This window comes from Rhinatrema bivittatum, chromosome 4 (genome assembly GCF_901001135.1).
Source record: "Rhinatrema bivittatum chromosome 4, aRhiBiv1.1, whole genome shotgun sequence".
Lineage (NCBI taxonomy): Eukaryota > Metazoa > Chordata > Amphibia > Gymnophiona > Rhinatrematidae > Rhinatrema > Rhinatrema bivittatum.
In genome coordinates, this window is record NC_042618.1 from 457387945 (window position 1) to 457407104 (window position 19160).

At 43.6% G+C, this 19160-nt stretch overlaps 1 protein-coding gene across 1 annotated transcript in view; it reads right to left on the reverse strand.

Moving 5' to 3' along the window:
- Positions 1-19160, reverse strand: part of PTPRQ (protein tyrosine phosphatase receptor type Q) — a 414802-nt gene that overhangs the window by 18351 nt on the left and 377291 nt on the right. The window contains exons 53-54 of the mRNA XM_029597117.1: positions 10057-10138; positions 3515-3605 (exon numbers count right to left, since the gene is read on the reverse strand). Of these exons, the coding sequence (XP_029452977.1) occupies positions 3515-3605; positions 10057-10138 (173 nt within the window). The remainder of the gene's footprint in view (positions 1-3514; positions 3606-10056; positions 10139-19160) is intronic.

The window sequence follows — 19160 nt, forward strand, 5'->3', positions numbered from 1 at the left end:
GTGTGGGTCACAAGTACCCGGCAGATCCCAAAAAGCAGCTCTATTTCTTCATGCTGACTGCTAGGGATAGTAATGGCTTTCCCAAGTCTATCTGGCTAACAATGTTAGCAAAGGACCACTGAATGTTCTAAAGAAGGGACAAATCCCAACTATTGTTTGAATTAGAACGAACAGAACTGAACAATAAGGATTCCTGCAGGTCTAATACATTTTTATTCCACATCTTGACTATGAATTTTGAGCATTAGAGAAGAACACAGAATACTATCGACGAGCACTGTTTCTCAACATTTCTGATGCAAAGGACTGCAGCTGACTAACTTCCTAAACTGCCTTGCTCTTTCACCCAATCCCCATCCCCAATCCCCATCCCAATCCCTCACTTTTCTGCTGCTGATCTCTTGGCCTGTGGGCCACTGCTGCTCCGAGCTTTCCCCGCAGCTGATATCTTGGATCTCTCTCTCTCTTTCCCTTCCTCCACCCACCAGTAGGGTCACCACCCGGCTCTATGACATAAGGAACATGTGAATCCAGTCCTGGCTTTACCCCCGTTGTACTCAAAGATTTGTAGTTCTGATTGTATTAGATCAGGGGTGGCTAACTCTGGTCCTCGAGAGCCACAAACAGGCCTGATTTTTAGGATCTCCACAATGAATATTAAATCACAAGAGGACTGTGAGAAATTGCAAGAGGACCTTGCAAGACTGGGAGACGGGGCATCCAAATGGCAGATGGTGTTTAATGTGGACCAGCGCAAAGTGATGCACATAGGGAAGAGGAACCCAAATTATAGCTATGCAAAAAAAAAGATCTAGGCATCGACGTGGATAATATGTTGAAATCCTCTGCCCAGTGTGTGGCGGCAGCCAAGAAAGCAAATAGAAATCAAATAGAATGCTAGGAATTATTAGGAAAGGAATGGTTCAACACATCTTGAACACTATGTGCAGTTCTGGTCACTGCATCTCAAAAAAGATAAAGCGGAATTAGAAGAGATACAGAAAAGGGCAACCTAAATGATAAAAGGGAATGAACAATCCCCCTATGAGGAAAGGCTAAAGAGGTTAGGACTCCAGCTTGGAGAAGAGACAACTAAGGGGAGACATGATAGATGTTTATAAAATAATGAGTGCATTCTTATGGAATGAGTGAACACAAATTGGTTGCTTATGCTTTCAAAAAGTACAAAGGCTAGGGGATATGCAATGAAGTTACTATATGATGCATTTAAGATACACAGGAGAAAATACTTTTTTTTTACTCAACGCATAATTAAACTCTGGAGTTCTTTGCCAGGGGATATGGTGAAAGTTCTTAGTGTAGCTGGGTTTACAAAAGGTGTGGACAAGTTCCTGGAAGAAAAGTCCATAAACCATTATTAAGATGGACTTGGGGAAATCTACCGCTTATCCCTGGGAGAAGCAGCATGGAATCTATCAAATGTAGGAATCCTGCTAGGTAGTTGTGACCTAGATTGGCAACTTTTGGAAACAGGATGCTGGGCTTGATGGACCCTTGGTCTGACCCTGCATGGCAAAACTTATGTTCTTATGTTAATATGCCTGAAATATTTTGTATACAGTGGAGGCAGTAGATGCAACTCTATCTTATGAAATATTCATTAATTTGTGGCTATCCTGAAAACCATGCCTGTTTGTGGCTCTTAAGGATAGGATTTGGCCACCCTGACATAGATAAATGAACGGGACAATCAGAACTAAGTCTCTCTGCATGCAATGGGGTAAACCCGGACTGGATAAACCTGGTTTTATGACAAAGAGCCATGTTGCAGCCCTACCCACCAGTCCCATCTTCTTTCTCCCCTCCCCCCCCCAACCATCTCCACCAATAACTCTCTCTTCCTTCTTATATTAATAGTGCTATTGATTGCTGGTCTTGTAATTATATTCAGCTTGGTCACAGGAACCAATTTTATTTTTTTCCACGGGACCTTAGTGATGAGATAATGCAATGGAAAGTCATTTCAATACAACTCGTGTTTGGGGGAGGGGGGACTGTTACCCCAACCAGCAATCCTTCCCTACCCCTTTCCATCCCAATGTCTCTCTCCTTCCTCCCCCTCCCCTTTACTGCTGCAGATCTCTTGGCCTGCCTGGGCCACTACTGCTCTTGATCTCTTGCAGATCAATAGCAGCTACCAGGTTGGGGGGGGGGGGGGGGTGGGTGGGATGGGGAAGGCGCGACTCTTCTCATTGGCCCTTGCAGAAGAACCTAGGGGAGGAAGTGAGGTGGCAGCCAATCGGGCATCGGCGGACAGAGGGTTGCCTCATTGCCTGCTCCCCAGACCAGCAGCAGTCCACAGGCAGGCGGCTGAGAAACGCTGTTGTAGAGTACATTCTCCACATGCAGCAATAACAGGAACAGCTGCTGCCGAAAGTTAAAATAGAGTATGGATACATTAAGAGAGGAATGTCGTGTCACTTCTCTCCCATCACAGTTAATGCCTATAATAATAATGGCACTTCTTTTCTTATTAACTGAAATATGAAGCAGCAGTGATTACAGAGAGCTGGGTTTCTGTCCCCTGCGATAACATCTCGCCCAGATTGCAAACTCTCACCGAGTCCCTCTAATCTGGCACGGGACCTCAGCAGCAGGCTTGTAAAGAAAGCAACACAGAGTGACCTAAAGAAAGCAACACAATGATACCAGGAAACGTGAAGGCACAATTCTGTGGGTTTTATACATTTCCATTATCTTTTCAGTGGTGACGGGGGGGGGGGAGAAGTTCAGAAAGCTAAAAGTCACTTGTACACTCAGTAAGAATATAAACAAGTAAGGAACCGCCGGTTGGATGCTGAGCACACTCGTGTCAAAATTAGCCGCATATTTTTATACATGTGCAGTAAAGCTCAAGTGTCCGTACGATGCAGCATGAATCTACCATCTTTCTCCGATAATAAACCCTACCCTGAAAATAAGCCCTAGCTTGATTTTTCAGGATTTTTGGAGTAGGGCTTGAAATATAAGCCCTGCTCCAAAAATAAGCCCTAGCTTTTAAGTGGATGCGTGGCTCCACTCCAAGACTTGCCCGACCGCCCCCCCCCCCCAAGACTTACCGAAAGTCCCGGGGGGGGGGGGAGCAGACGGGGGGCTGTAAAAAAAACAAACCCCCCCCAAATCCACCTCAACCCTTCTAATTTATTTCATTGCACCACCCACCCACCCTCCCGACCCCCCCCCCCAATGCTTGCCCCCCCCCCCCCGGGACTTTTGGTAAGTCTTGGGGGGAGGGGGTGAAATGAAGTAAATTTGAAAGGTTGGAACGGGTTTCAGGTATCATTTGGGGGGGGGGGGGGAGCAGCCGAAATAAAATCGGCCCAGTCGGCCTTATGATAGTACCGGGTTTTCCCGAAAATAAGACATCCCCGAAAATAAGCCCTAGCCATTTTGTCAGAGATAAAAAAGAATGTAAGACCTGTCTTATTGTCGGAGAAACACGGTAGTTACACAGACAGGAAGTAACAGCAAAGAAGTCCTGCTGGAAACATACATGGCTTGATGTTTGCAAAGCGATTCTTTGATCTGTTCCATGGCAGATCAGCATCAGTGGTCGCAAGGTCTTGAAGGAATTTGGGGAGCTCCTGTAAAGCAAGGGAGATTGGTTACATCCATGGGGGGGGGGGGGGGGTCTTTCATCTGCTTTAGCAACAACAAGATTTAATTTTCAAACATTATCAAGATTTAAAAGAGAAAGTGATTTTTTTTTTCATATTGCAAACATGATTTCATGCCTTTTGTTATGATATTTTAATAGGTTATTTTGTTAAACTGAAGCAAGATACGAGTTAGTAGCGATTAAGAAACGTAAATGTAAAGTAAATCGGAGCGCTTGAGGCTCCCTCGATAAGAAAACAAATTCTGACACCGGGTGGGCAGCACGGAAGGTTCCACCTCCATGTCTACAGCGCTGGCAAACATGAGTGTGGGCCCTGAGGCAGAGGAAATGTTCACCTTAAGATAACATGGGTCAATGCTTGTGTTCGCCTTTTAAAACTTTCCTACCATCTGTCAACTTATGTGCATTAATAAGAAGCGGGAATGGTCTATATTTATGCAACCACGAGCTACGATGATAAGTGCCCCCCACTTCACATGCATGCTCAATGGAGTGATGAGATTTTTTTTTTTTAAAGCCTTGTTATCCTCCTTAACCTTGTAAACCTTCTTATTTTTGTAACCCGTTATGATGGCGAAACCGAATGACGGTATATAAAACTCGATAAATAAATGAATAAATAAATAAATAAATAAAGAGGTGACTCGTATTTTCACATTTCTAAACTTCTATCCACCAATGTGCCACTCAATGTGCTCATAGATTCTATGATCTAATTCCCAGAATGTTACCAAAATCAGCAGCATCTATTTATGACCTTCTTGGATGATCCCAAATCTGATTTTGGGGTACCTTTCATTCTGAACCCAGTTTCAAAGTACTCGTGTATTGGGACATTATTTAATGGAAAAGTCTGGAGTTGTCAGCCACATTGGCGAGGAAACTAGTAATATATGGTCATGTCAAGAGTTAGAATCGGCAACACGGTTCAACATTTTCATGCTTCCTCTGTGTACATTACTAGCGGACCTAGGAATCAACTTCTTCTTATACACAGATGACATACAGTTCTACATGCCATTCGCCAAATCATTTGAAAATACAGCATTGACACACTCACCATACATAAAGGCAATACAGCAAGAACTATCTCAGCTTAAATTAACACTAAACACAAAAAAACCGTGAAATCATGTGGTTAAGGAGAAACTCCTCTATAGTTAAACCGCCACCTCTAGACCTGGGTAATTTTCACATTACACCCTCAGTTCAAATACAGGACATAGGAATACAGGTTGATGAAAACATTACAATGAAAAAGCACATAAGCAAATTAATTAAAACAGGATAATCCAAGCTGCAAATATTACATCAGTTGAAATCTTTACTAACATTCCAGGACTTACGCACTGCCTTACAAACACTAATATTCTGAAACATAGATTACTGCAACTCCCTATTACTAGGCCTACCCTCAGGACTATTAAAACCATTACAGTTATTACAAAATGCTTCAGTAAGACATTTATCAGGAACAAGGAAATTTGACCACATCACCCCCTCGCTGATAGCACTGCACTGGCTTCCTGTACAATCCAGAATCCATTATAAAGTATTAATACTAATATTTTATATCATCAACGACAAAAACCCTGCCTACCAGAAGTGACACTCCAACCATACACACCACAGCAAACACTAAGATCGCAAAACAAAGGACTATTAACTGTGCCTACAACACAGAGTACACATCTAACACAAGTAAGAGGCAGAATGTTTTCCACAGCGGACCCAGAGTTGTGAAATTCTCTACTAGAGACATTACATCTGATATCAGAAAGAAAGAGTTTCAAATGTGAACTGAAAACCTGGCTGTTCAAAAATGCATATGGTCTAACTTAAAATATGAATTTGCAGAAAACTACAATATGAAAAACATAGACAATGTTAGAATAATGAGCGACAAGTAAAGAGAGATGTAAAGTGTATTAAGTCAACTCACTGACTAATATATGAAGGTTATTGAAATGGAACTTATGTATCATAAACTACTAGAGATGTGATTCGACCAAATCTTTCGGTTTGGCCTTCGTTATTGGCCCGCTGCGGGAAATTTCGTTTCCCACGGTTCAGGTTGATTTTTTTTTCGGCTGTCCCGAACCAAAAAAACCCAACACCCCAACCCTTCAGATTTAATTAATTACAACCCCCCACCCTCCCAACCTCTCAAAATGTACCAAAAGTCCCTGGTGGTCCAGCGGGGATCCCGGGAGCGATCGCCCGCTCTCGGGCCATCAGCTGCCACTAATCAAAATGGTGCCGGTGGCCCTTTGCCCTTACCATGTGGCAAGGGCTATCGGTGCCATTGTAACAGGGACCAACCAATGGCACCGATAGCCTGTCACATGGTAAGGGCAAAGGGCCATCGGTGCCATTTTGATTAGTGGCAGCTGATGGCCCGAGAGGGGGAGAACGCTCCCGGGACCCCGCTGGACCACCAGGGACTTTCGATAAGTCTTGGGGGGGGGGGGGTCGGGCAAGCCTTGGGGGGGTCGTGAAGGTGGGGGTTGCAATTAATTAAATTTGAAGGGTTGGGGTGGGTTTGGGTTTTGGTTTTGGTTTTTTTTAATGTGTCCTTTTCCCCCCCCAAAAAAAAATGATAAGAAAACCACACAAAATTTCGTGGGTTTTCCTATTGTTTCGTTGGCCCCTCGAAACGTGACGAAATAAGAAATATCGTCTATATTTCCTATTTCGTCGCAAACAAATGCACATCCCTATAAATTACTCTCCTAGCCCTATAATTAACATGTTTTAGATGGTGTGTTGACCTATAATATGAATGTTGCTTTTGTAAACCATTGTGATCTTCTTTTGGAATGACTGTATATAAAACGCCTAAATAAATAAATAAGTAGGGCTTATAGTGTTAACTAGTTCATATCAAAATCAACATATCTCAGTGTTGCATAATTAAGTAAACAAGACATGGTTATTGCTCTTCTCTAGGAGATTCACTGAAAGCTATCAAAACCTTCTTTTACTCAAAAAGGTGATGGAAGTGTTTGAAAAATCCTTCCAGTGCCTGGAAGCAGATATCTTTACAATCGAGCACTGAGCGGATGAAGCCTAGGGTTAGAAAGCTCTGGTGTACTATGGGACAACTTATCAGCATCATATAGAGGCATCTTTTGCTCTCTTTGCCATCCCACCATTGTGAAGCAACTCAACAGTTTGAACATTTAAAAAAATGGCTTTCAAAGAGCTCTTCAGGATCTCCCTTTCTTTTTTTTCTCTTGGAATATATGAAAACCACTTTTTGGGTACATTTTTAAACTGTCCACATTGGGACAGACTTCATGTATATTTTACACACAAGAATTGTACCAGTTCTCAAAGCGAAAGTATGCGTGCACTTTCCATGGGTACAAAGTGCACATGGTCACTTGCAACTCCTCTTTCTGCAGATAGAATTGGAAATGTAAGCCATGTATGTACTTTTCCTCCTCCGACACCCATAACTGCCTTCTCTGCATGCGGCTAAAACTAGGTGCGTAGTGGAAGAACACGTTAACTTTAACTGTCTTGAGAGACAGTGATTTTCAGTCAATTAAATGTGGGGAAATACATTGAAAATTAGGGATGTGAATCGTGTCCTCGATCGTCTTAACGATCGATTTCGGCTGGGAGGGGGAGGGAATCGTATTGTTGCCGTTTGGGGGGTAAAATATCGTGAAAAATCGTGAAAAATCGAAAAATCGCAAAACCGGCACATTAAAACCCCCTAAAACCCACCCCCGACCCTTTAAATTAAATCCCCCACCCTCCCGAACCCCCCCCCAAATGACTTAAATAACCTGCGGGTCCAGCGGCGGTCCGGAACGGCAGCGGTCCGGAACGGGCTCCTGCTCCTCAATCTTGTTGTCTTCAGCCGGCGCCATTTTCCAAAATGGCGGCGAAAAATGGCGGCGGCCATAGACGAATACGATTGGACGGCAGGAGGTCCTTCCGGACCCCCGCTGGACTTTTGGCAAGTCTCGTGGGGGTCAGGAGGCCCCCCACAAGCTGGCCAAAAGTTCCTGGAGGTCCAGCGGGGGTCAGCGGGGGTTCCTGGGGGTCCAGCGGGGGTCAGCGATTTCCCGCCGCGAATTGTTTTCGTACGGAAAATGGCGCCGGCAGGAGATCAACTGCAGGAGGTCGTTCAGCGAGGCGCCGGAACCCTCGCTGAACGACCTCCTGCAGTCGATCTCCTGCCGGCGCCATTTTCCGTACGAAAACGATTCGCGGCGGGAAATCGCTCCCTGACCCCCGCTGGACCTCCAGGAACTTTTGGCCAGCTTGTGGGGGGGCCTCCTGACCCCCACGAGACTTGCCAAAAGTCCAGCGGGGGTCCGGAAGGACCTCCTGCCGTCCAATCGTGTTCGTCTATGGCCGCTGCCATTTTTCGCCGCCATTTTGGAAAATGGCGCCGGCTGAAGACAACAAGATTGAGGAGCAGGAGCCCGTTCCGGACCGCTGCCGTTCCGGACCGCCGCTGGACCCGCAGGTTATTTAAGTCATTTGGGGGGGGTTCGGGAGGGTGGGGGATTTAATTTAAAGGGTCGGGGGTGGGTTTTAGGGGGTTTTAGTGTGCCGGCTCACGATTCTAACGATTTATAACGATAAATCGTTAGAATCTCTATTGTATTGTGTTCCATAACGGTTTAAGACGATATTAAAATTATCGGACGATAATTTTAATCGTCCTAAAACGATTCACATCCCTATTGAAAATTGCCTCTGTTAAGCGCTAGCCCACACACTAGAGACCTGTATTGCCCGACTATCGCCCCCTGCCAAATGGATAACCCCACACCTCCTGCAATCCAAGCTGAAGATGAGGGTCAAGGACAATTTCTGAGATAAGGGAGTCCTCCATCAACATCAGGGAAAGAAATTTGGAACACAGGCCAAAATATGGCTTTGAACTTTGTAATCTTTCTTTCAGATGTAAATTCACCTGGATTCCCAATGGAATTCTAAGTTCAGCAGGCGTTCTATAGTCATGCAGAACTTGGAGCTGATTGGGTGACATGAACAATTTCCCTTCTGCAGCATTTTTTTACATGCAAAACTAAGAGCCGGAAAAACTGACATTTAGAGGAATCTCGCAATATCAAGAACAAATGTGGGTTTCTGCAACCCTTGGACTTTCATGTAAATGTGTAACTAATCAAAGTCTATAATTAATAGTGATACATCAGTTGTGGTGCTTGGTGTACGAAAATACGAAGGTGAGTCCACAAATAAGGTGCATTTTTACTGTTTTGATGCTATACTACAATTCACCTTAGTTATTGAGTCTCCTTTGCAGTATTTTTGTAATCACTGCTGTTCTGAATTTTATGAGATTTGTGTGCTATTAAATCTAAAGCAATATTATATATATATATGTAAGCAGTGTAACTGAAAAGTTGTGGGAAATGCCATAAATCTTTCCACAGCTTTGTTGTCATTCTAAGTGAATTGAAATGTTATAATCTCTTCGTACAAAAAGTTGACGGTTTGACTTTTGACTTTCTACTTATCTAAACAATAAGTAATTCATGAAAAATCTGCAAATCTCAAATAATGTAACTGGAGAATGATAAATAGCTTTCTTGAAGGTAACGTGATCACATGCATTTCACAGCAATAGCTCTAATGATTCTGAAATAACAGAAATGGAAACACATTTCTTAGTATCAGCCATATTTGCAAAAGGTGACAAAGAAACAGCAGTATTTTTAGATGATGTTTGAAAGGCTGTACAAATATGCTGAGAATTATGCAATGCTGAGACATTTCTGTGATATGAAAGATGCACGACAATGTGTACAAAGTTAAATTGTAGATTTTATACATAATAAGTACACTTTGTTCAACTGTAGTGTAATTCTTAAGCCAGTAATCTATGCTAAAACTGGATGGAGAAGAACATGTGTAAATATGTGTAGTTACTCAAATGGTAACACTGTGGTCATACCAACCTGATATGCGGAATTGCTGGTGCAAATCTTCTACCAATGTTGTATTGTTAATTTTCAAATTATATCACAGACAAAAAATAATTAATAAAGCATCATGGCCAACTGTAAACCATGAAAATATGCAATGAATTGGTACTTCTAAAACACAGGCAATAATATACCACAATGGCTTCCAGTGATGTTGGGAAGGCTATGTTAACATTGACAATGGTGTCACTGCATGGAGGTCTAATGAAGGTCACCTTTTCCTGACACCCTAGGTGAATAATTCTGATCAGGTTGCACAGCCAAAATCAGTGTAACATTACTGTTCAAACAATCATCTTGGTAATTGGTAATTTCATGTTCATTTTGAAGCATCCAAGGCCAGAGTGCTTCGTGGCCTTGGATGCTTCAAAATGAACATGAAATGCAACACACAAAATGACCAGAAGTCTGGTAACGTTGCGACAACTGCTAGTAACGTACCGAAAACTCTTCCTGGAACTTGAGGTTGTTGTTCATGCAAAGCTCCTGCACGTGCTGCAGAAAGGCCTTCTTGCTTACAGGCCTAGAAGGAAAAAGAGGAAGGGGGAGGGGAAATAATGAACAGCTCGTTCTAGAATCTTGTGAACTTCTTGCCTGGCATTATTCAAGGCAATCGAAATGATGCAAGTCCCAAATTATGGAGAAGTGCAAAAAAAATAAGAAAGATGTCCTGCAGGTCAGAGCCACATATTCCCTGTGGTTCACCCAAATAGCTTTAAGATGGTATAATTAAAAATAGATACTGTAGGTTAAATAGCTACGGGTAGGCAGCCATTTTTGCTGGCTCGTCAACTTTGCAGAATGAGGGCCTTTTGCGTAGAGTTACCCATCCCTTATATAATTTAAAAAATGGTTAGAAATATTGTCCAAATGTTATACGTCTTTCTTACAAAACACTTCTCTACTCCTTTAGATTTTCATGCTCCCATTCCATTCTGACCAAGCTGTGCCTGGTACTATGAAACTCTTATTTTAAAATATTTTGTTAGCATTTGCTTTTTATTTATTTTTAAATTAAGCTTTAGCATCCAGATATTTTCTATGGCCCTGAAATGCCATAAAATTAGCATCGTTTTATTGTACACACCACCTCCTTGTCAGATAGAAAAATGTTTTATGCACATCTAATGCCTGAAACATGTAAAATATTGTAATGACCTCATTCTCACAATGACACGGTTTTTAAACCCCAAGGAGTTTAAATATCCCCGTATGACTTCCAAAGCTAAAACACAGACATGCAAGCTTCACCCTGGAGAGGGAAAGAGCGATTCTCCAGTTACCATGCAATTGGTCATGCTTTTATGATTTATATTCAGCTTGGAGCCTGTCCTTATAAACATACAAAAAGAGAACCACACATTAAGAGTCATCAAACCGGGGAATGCATAGGCATATACACTACACAAATCTTTAAGAACTTACTTGAGGGATTTTCTATAACTAAGTAACCTGCAACAGAGATTGCATTAAATATATAACAGGTGGTGAGCAAAGTAACTTTACATTCTAAAACAACATAAAGCTCTGGTTTGACAACTAGCTCCATTAGTATTTGTAAAGATAAGTTTGAAACAGAGTAATATGGATATCATAGATAAATCTTTTTACTTTGTGAATAAAGCCTTAAAAAATGTTGGAATTCAGACTATTGGTTCCCTCTTATCATTTTGGTTCAATCTGCTGCATGCCGCACAAACTGTGTAAAAATATATTTTCAACCCTTTTTTAATCATACATTGATTTTTATGTCATTACTATTGGTCAGATTTTATTTTTCAGAGGCCAATGTACTAACAGCAGATAATGTTGCAAATCCACTTTCTGCACTAAAACGGAAAATATTGCAAGTGATTTGTGACAAAATGCACAATTATCCCTATCTGTGCCGGCATCTTGAAACTTTGCAGTTTAACACTGATCTCATGATAAACGAGATCAGCTTCCGAGGACTGCAGCCAATGAGTTAGCAACATGCTTATCATGCTGGCACAGATGGGGAGAAGAGGTTGCAGCACTGGCATGGGTTCCTGCTGTTGATCTTGTCAGCAGGATGGGGGGGGGGGGGGGGAGAAGGAAGGGGTAGGAGGCACATGCTAGGTGAGGGTGGGGGGTAGGTCAGGAGGGAGAGAAAGTGGCAAGAGGCACATGCTGGGGGAGGAGGGAGAGAAAGGGGTAGGATGCACAGGTCATGGTGAGGGAAAGAGATAGGGGGCACTTGCTGGGGCAGGAGGGAGAGGAAGGGGCAGGAGGCACATGCTGGGGAGGAGGGAGAGAAAGGGGCAGGATGCACAGGCCATGGGGAGGGAAAGAGGCAAGGGGGCACTTGCTGGGGCAGGAGGGGTAAGGAAGGGGCAGGAGGCACAGGCCATGGGGAGGGAAAGAGTCAGAGGGTACTTGCTGGAGCAGGAGGGAAAGGAAGGGGCAGGAGGCACATGCTGGGGAGGAGGGAGAGGAAGGGGCAGGATGCACAGACCATGGGGAGGGAAAGAGACAGGGGGCGCATGCTGGGGCAGGAGGGAGAGGAAGGGGCAGGATGCACATATGCTGGGAATGGGGGAAGAAAGAAGCAGGGGAGACGATGCTGGGAGGAGGCAGAAGAACCTGCAAGTGACAATGAGCCATGTTTTGGGGGGAAGAGGCAGAGGGCCGGTGCTGGGAAAAGAAGAAGACAGCGGAGCAGATGCTGGGAGAATGAGGCAAAGGGCAAATGCTGGGGAAAAGTGAAAGAGGCAGGAGAGACAATGCTGAGGCAAGAGAAAGGGGGGAAGGAGGCAAGGGGCACACGCTGGGGAAGGGTGGGAAGGAGCAGGGGACTGATGCACGTGCTTGGGGGAAAAAAGTGGGGTCAGATGCAGGAGGCAATGAGGCGAAGGACAAATTCCGGAGGATCAGGTGGAAGAGGTAAGGAGGAAGAGACAGGAGAAGTGGGGAAGGAGGGTGCATGTTGGGGAGGCGGAAGGAGGCAGGAGAGCTGATGCTGGAGGCAAGGCAGAAAGAATGGGACAGGAAGCACGTGGAGAAGTGGCAATGGAGGAATGGGGCAGGAGTACAAGAGATGGGAGACAAAGGAATGGAAGGCTAGGAGAGAGGAAAATGGAACAGAGAGGTACAATGGGGAAAAGCGGAAAGGTGAGAAAAGCTAGGGGGGGGACTGAGGAGAGAATGAAAGAGTGAGCTTGGGGACTTGGTGCTGGCCCTACAGTAGAATCAGCTCTTGGGGGAAGGGGAACTCTCCCTCCCCTATGCTCACTTGCAAAAATTACAGTCGGGCACACACATGCAAAGAATTTGAGGGAATACTGATCACCTTCATACTGAAATATGTTTCATAACATAAAGCTGGATGGATATATCCAGTTTTTGTGAAAATATATTAATATATTAAATACACCATTCAGGCCAGATATGAGCAACACAAATTCTAAGAATCAACCCCCAGTTTTAGAAAAATTGCAAGAAATATTTATTGAGAACACTCTTACTGAAGCAAATTTTAATGTCATACTTCGTAAAATCATGTTATCAAAGAATGCATTGATGCAGACTTACAAAGATGTATGAAGAAGAGACAATGGAACTTGGCCTATTAGCGACAATAGATTTTGAGAACACTGATGAACAATCAGATGCTACTAATAGAAATTCCACTTAGAAGTCTTTTTTTTTTTTTTTTTATCAGCGATGAAGGTAGCACCTGAGTGATCCACGTGGAACCTCCATTCACAGATTTATCATGGAGTATATTGTTTGAGATCAGCACCCATCAGTGTAGGCTTCTAGCTGAATGATGCTAACAGTAACTGAAGAGGTGCCTCCAAACTCAGAACAGGATTACAAGTAGCACAGGATGGGAGAAAGAGGAATGATGCTACAATATTCAAGGGCAGCTAAAATGTGCGCTCTCTCTCAGAGAATCCTAACATTTCTAGGGAAAGCTTGAGCTGGTAGACTCCCAAAATTCTCACCAGACTTGACTCTAGCATAGGTAAGACATTTTTCCCAAAGATAAAATGATTTTAAATAAAGTGTTTCTATGTTTTCTGTTCTGTAAGCCTCAGTAATTCACTTGTTTTCTTTTCAATACAACTACAGTATGTACTTTTGAATATATATTATTTACTATGATGGGTAGTTGACATGCATGAAAGGGACTTTCATTCAACACGTAGACAGTCTCTGTTGTGTGCTCCTAACGGCATGTGGTAGCAGCACTATTCATATAAATGATCCTGATAGATAATGTGTCATTTGAAGGTATATTAGGTAGTTATCTGAAAAAATTCTCTTGTAACGACTTTAAGTTAACAAAATTATATTTTACAATTGATATTATGATAAATTTCATGATACAACATGATCGTTAAACAGCATACTCAGTTATTTTCAGGTTATTTCATTAAAATGTGCTATTTACTTATTATTTCTATTTATTTTAAAAAATTTTAACCCATGCATTACAATAGAGTTCATGGCGGTTTACAGAAGTTACATTCTATAATGTAAAAATCTGATGAACAAATACAATAGCACATGCACGAATATAAGGAAACACATTTTTTAGAAAAAGATCATATTATTGGAATCCCTCAATAACCTTAAAGGCCAGAGAGAAGTTAATGTGTCATGCTAACATTAAAAAAGTAGCTTTGATCGATTTACAGACTTTTGGATATTGTTATTTTTTGATTATTTGGCTCACTAAAGTTGGGACACAGAGACATTACGATTTCTTAGAATTGATTTTATATGCAAAATGCTTTAAAAAATTTTCAAAAAACTAGAAACGTGGACCTGTGAAGTTCAGCTTATATATTAACAAGCCGTTAAGCCCGTTAAAACGGGCTACATTACATTTTTTTTTCAGTCCATTTTCTAACACAGCACCCTTCTACACTTTTTCTCCCTCTCCCCCTTCCCCTCGTTCACTCCTCCCCTTTCCTCCACTCAGTCTTACTCAACCTCTGTCTCCCACTGCCTCCTTCCCCTCACTCTCACCTCCCTCCCCTTCCCTCAGTCACTCCCACCTCTCTCCCCTTCCCTCAGTCACTCCCCCAGCCCTCTCTCAATCCCATCCTACTCCTCCACTCCTTTTCTCTGCTCCACAACTTCTTACACTTCACTTACTCACAGGTCCCTGTCTCTCACCTCTCCCTCATTCCCCTTCCACTTACTCACAGCCCTGTCTCCATCACCTCTCACCAATCTTCCCTCATTCTCCCTCTCCCCTCACTCCCTACCTCCCTCCACACACTCACCCACTCCTCCCTAACCTCTTCACTCAGTCCATCAACAAAAATCCCTCCTCCCTTCACTTCAGTCCCTCCCTAGCCCCCTCCCTCAGTCCCTCCCTCCCACTCAGTCCTCCCCCTCCCTCAGTCCCTCCCTCTCACTCAGTCACTCCCTCCCACTCACCTCAGTCCGTCCCTCCCTCTCTCTCTCTCCTCCCTCCCTCGCTACTGGCCGCCGCTGCCACCGCTGCCACCCGACACCACCTCTGCCGCTGCCACCCTACGCCACCACTGCCACCCGACGCCGCTGCAACTCGACACGCCGCCATGTTTTTTTTTTTCTGGCAGAGACCGACGTGCTCGCCCGCACATGCGCGGTAGAGCTGGTCTCTACTGCGCATTTGCGGCACGTCGGTCAACCTTCAATTATTAGGTTGATAATTACTAGGCTAGTTTAGGTGCAGTCCTACAAAGCTTTTTACCAATAATCTATAGATATGTTCCAGTAGGAACCTTTACATTTGGATTGGATTACACCTTTCCTGGGTATTGTCTGGTATTTTGGGGGGCTTGTAGTGTGATACTTTACAAATAGCACCTGGAGGATGGCACCAAAGTGATGTCACTTTGACATCTTCCTCTGATACAGTTGGTGCCATTTTGATGTATGGTCATAGATATGTATGGCCTTACATCAAATGCCGCCAGTCACTCTGGTGGAAGGCACCAAGATGATGTCACTTTTAAAACCTAGGCCCCGGGAATGGGTCCTGTTTGGCTCCAGGCCAGATTCGATTTTTAGCCTGGGGAAGCCCAGTCAGGGCTGCCGAAGGCCTTTATTTTTTTTTAAGTTCATGAACACAAAAATACCCGAAATGTTTTGGGCATTATCATAGAAAGCTATTTTTACTTTATTCCATTCAGAATGAACCAAAAATGGCCTCATTCATTGTATATTTGGCATTGAGTAGAAAAGAATTCATATTCCTAGGCTGACATTATTTTTCATTGAACTTAGAGTGGGTAAATTTTAAAGCCATTTCCACTTGAAATGGGCTTTTTGAAAACTTCAGAAATAATGTGTTGCAACTAGTTTTGTGGTCTGATGATTCATATAATGACCAAAAGTGCATACCGTATTTTCTGGTGTATAAGTCGCATCCCCCTAAAATTGCCATTTTGATGAAAAAGTTGATAGATAATTCGCACCTGTGTATAAGTCGCACCTTTGTATAAGAAGCACCTTTTGATAAGACGCACCTGTTTGTACAGTGAGGTTAACAGCACAGGCTCAGAGAGCGAGAGACAGATTATGACAGTATATAAGTCGCACTGGTGTATAAATTGAATTCACTGAAAAAAAAAAACATGACTTATGCACCGGAAAATATGGTAATTATAGTGTCATAAGTTTAATAGGAACAATTGCAAATTTCCTGCACATGTTATAAAAATGGTGCGTTCATATGCTCGCGCCGGGTACTGTGCGCACATGGACGCCCGTGTATTTCTTTTAAAAATCTACCTTTGTCTGTATACTTTTGCTTGCAGTATGGAGGCATTCCTGGGAGTGGGGCTGGAGATGGGTTTCTGCTTACATGCATATTTTAGCATTTTTCCCAGAAAACCTAGCTGCACAAATTAGCAGGATAAATATCTGTCAGTAGTTTTTTGGAGGAAATTTTCAAAGGGAAAGTACACGTAGCCTCAGACATTGAGCCATGTAGTCAGTATTAAAATTATCCCGTACACTAAGGGTCCCTAAATTATGGTTAGGGACCTTCGTTTTCTGTTTCTAATTTATTTTCCCTGGGAATTTCCAATGTATACAAAGAAAAGTGGAAAAGTCATTTTTTCCATTGATTGGTTTTTTGTTCTAAAATTGAAAACCCTAGGCAAAATAAAATAAAAAATGGAAAACGAAGGTGCCTAATTATGGTCCAGGAGCTGGCTCTTTCCCTGCCTGCGGCCAGATCGACCTGCAAGCTAAGTTTACTTTTACCCCGCCCCCCCCACACGCAAAGGGTGATGGCAGCGCGAGCGATTCTGCACTCCCCCACCAGCAGAAGAGGAAGGAGGGCCCGTCTGGTGGTGCAATGGCTGCTGAACGCCCGGTGGAGCGCCTAATGACATCAGCTGAAGAGGAAGAGTCACCAGGAGGAAGGGGGGGGGGGGAGAAGGGTAAGAGAAGATGGATGGAAGGAAGGGGAAAGGGGGGCCAGGGGAGAGTGAGATGGGAGGGGCTGGAAGGAAAGGATGATGTGAGCGGGGAGGCCAAAGAAGCAGAACGCGAGTGAGTGAAGGAGAGGAAAAAAAGAAGAAAAAGGAAAGGGGTCTTGGAAAGAGGTTGGAAAGCAGAGGGAAGTAGAGAGGGAGCAACACTGTATGGGTGTGTGGTTGGGGAGGGGGCGGGGTAGAGTGCCACGCACACAAACACCGCCTGCCCATTCACTCGTCCCCCACTCCTCTACGGGGCAGATACCAAAATGGGAGGCAGGAGGGAGGGTTCCCGGGAGGGTGGCAGGGTTGCCAGCATCCTAGAAATATTAATATTGACACTCTATCTGCTACACCTCTGGCAACCCAGACCCCTGCTTCACCCTTTACCAGCATTTCAAATCACTGAGAGGGACAGACTCCAGGGGGGGCGGGGCCCCTCAGTAAACTGCAAGAGGGACTGATTTGAAATGTCCTATGTGATCCGTCATTTGAAAAATTTGGGGACCCCTGCCCTAAACTAATAGAAGCCATTAATGATTGGTGCTGGTGGTATACTGGGGCTGTATATTCTGAAAAAGGCAGCACTAGTACTTTGCTTTCAGTCATTGGTTACAGCTCAATATAGTCAAATGGTCCCACATTAGGAAAATTGGTTCATCTCCTTCGAGACAATGAAATATACAAATCAAAATTCATAGATCGGTTTGTAAAATTCCCACGTTTGAACAGCCATGGCAAATTTCTGATTTCTCAACGAAAAGTCCAGAAAGCTATATCGGATTTCATAAAGATAAAGGTAGAATGCAACCCCCAGGTTTGCTTTTGCTCAATGTATTGGTGGAAAAGGCCACGCTAAATTTAAATAAATTAATCACCCAGATATTAACAGCTTCCAGGTACAAGACTGGGGCTCACTGCAAGACATCATATCCTCCGAGAACGCTCTCTTTTTTATCAAAGGTTGTGGGGACTTTACTATACGGAAAAGCTGACGTCGATATGGCGGGGCAGAAGTTCAGCGTTTTGGAGTATTTGGAAACTGAATCATGGGGCACAGAGAGTTCCCTAGGGAAGTGAGGGGAGGAGGAAGGGAAGGGGATTTAAGGCTGATGATTGATGCTTCTGCAATTTTCTTGTTGTTTGTGTATCATGAGAAGAAGGACAGCAATGCTACGTGGTTTAAAAATATAATAAAAGATTAAACAATGTAAAAAATGGGGGGTTGGGAAGAGGGATTAAATTCTCTGGTTGAAATACTTTTAACTTGCTTGAAGCCTGAGCCCTTGTTTAACTGCAATCAGTTTCAAGTCTGGGATTTTCAGAGTCTCCTAAATCTGACTTCCACTGATCCACCCAGAAGGAAGTCGTTTGCCTGGACGAAGCTTGTGGGGGTCGTATGGCTGCAGAGAATCAACTTTTTGTCTGTGGGAAACTCAGAGGAAACTTACAAAAAGCAGAGTCAACAGATTCTGAATTTTTAGACCAAATGATTTATAAACCATGAAACCGTGCGTAGGATTTTCTTTCCTCAGAAGTTTGAAGTTCACATCTTGCATCTTACCAGCAAATATCTAGAGGCTGCCACTTATAGGCCTCCACTTTTAAAGAGAAAGCAGAACTGCTGGTACCGAAATACACTAAGATATATAGCGCAGAAATATTGCAAGTGCAAATGGGTTTAAAATTCAAGACAAGTACAGCCCCCGTCTCGGTCAGCTCTTGGGCACATGGTGAGGGCCACGGACCTCGAAAGGCCTCCTGACCTCCTGGAGTTCAAGCTTTTCAAGGCCCTTAGTCATTTGTTCTCTCTGGGACTCGTCTGCACGCTTGTCCAGTCACACACAAAACCCCTACAAGCCACACCAAACTCTTCTTCTTCAAAAAAAGAATTCACTGCAAACTGGTACCAGAAAACCAAAACAAAATCCAACAGTACCCTAGAGTGCACCACTGGACACAAAGCCCAAAAATAGAAAACCAAACTGATCTCAGCCTCTTTCACACTGCACACACTGCCAAACAGGTCAGCTCTTGGGGGAAGGTACCCTTCCTCCCTGGACCCTCCTAGTACCCTTTTGGGCAGGTAGATCTCTT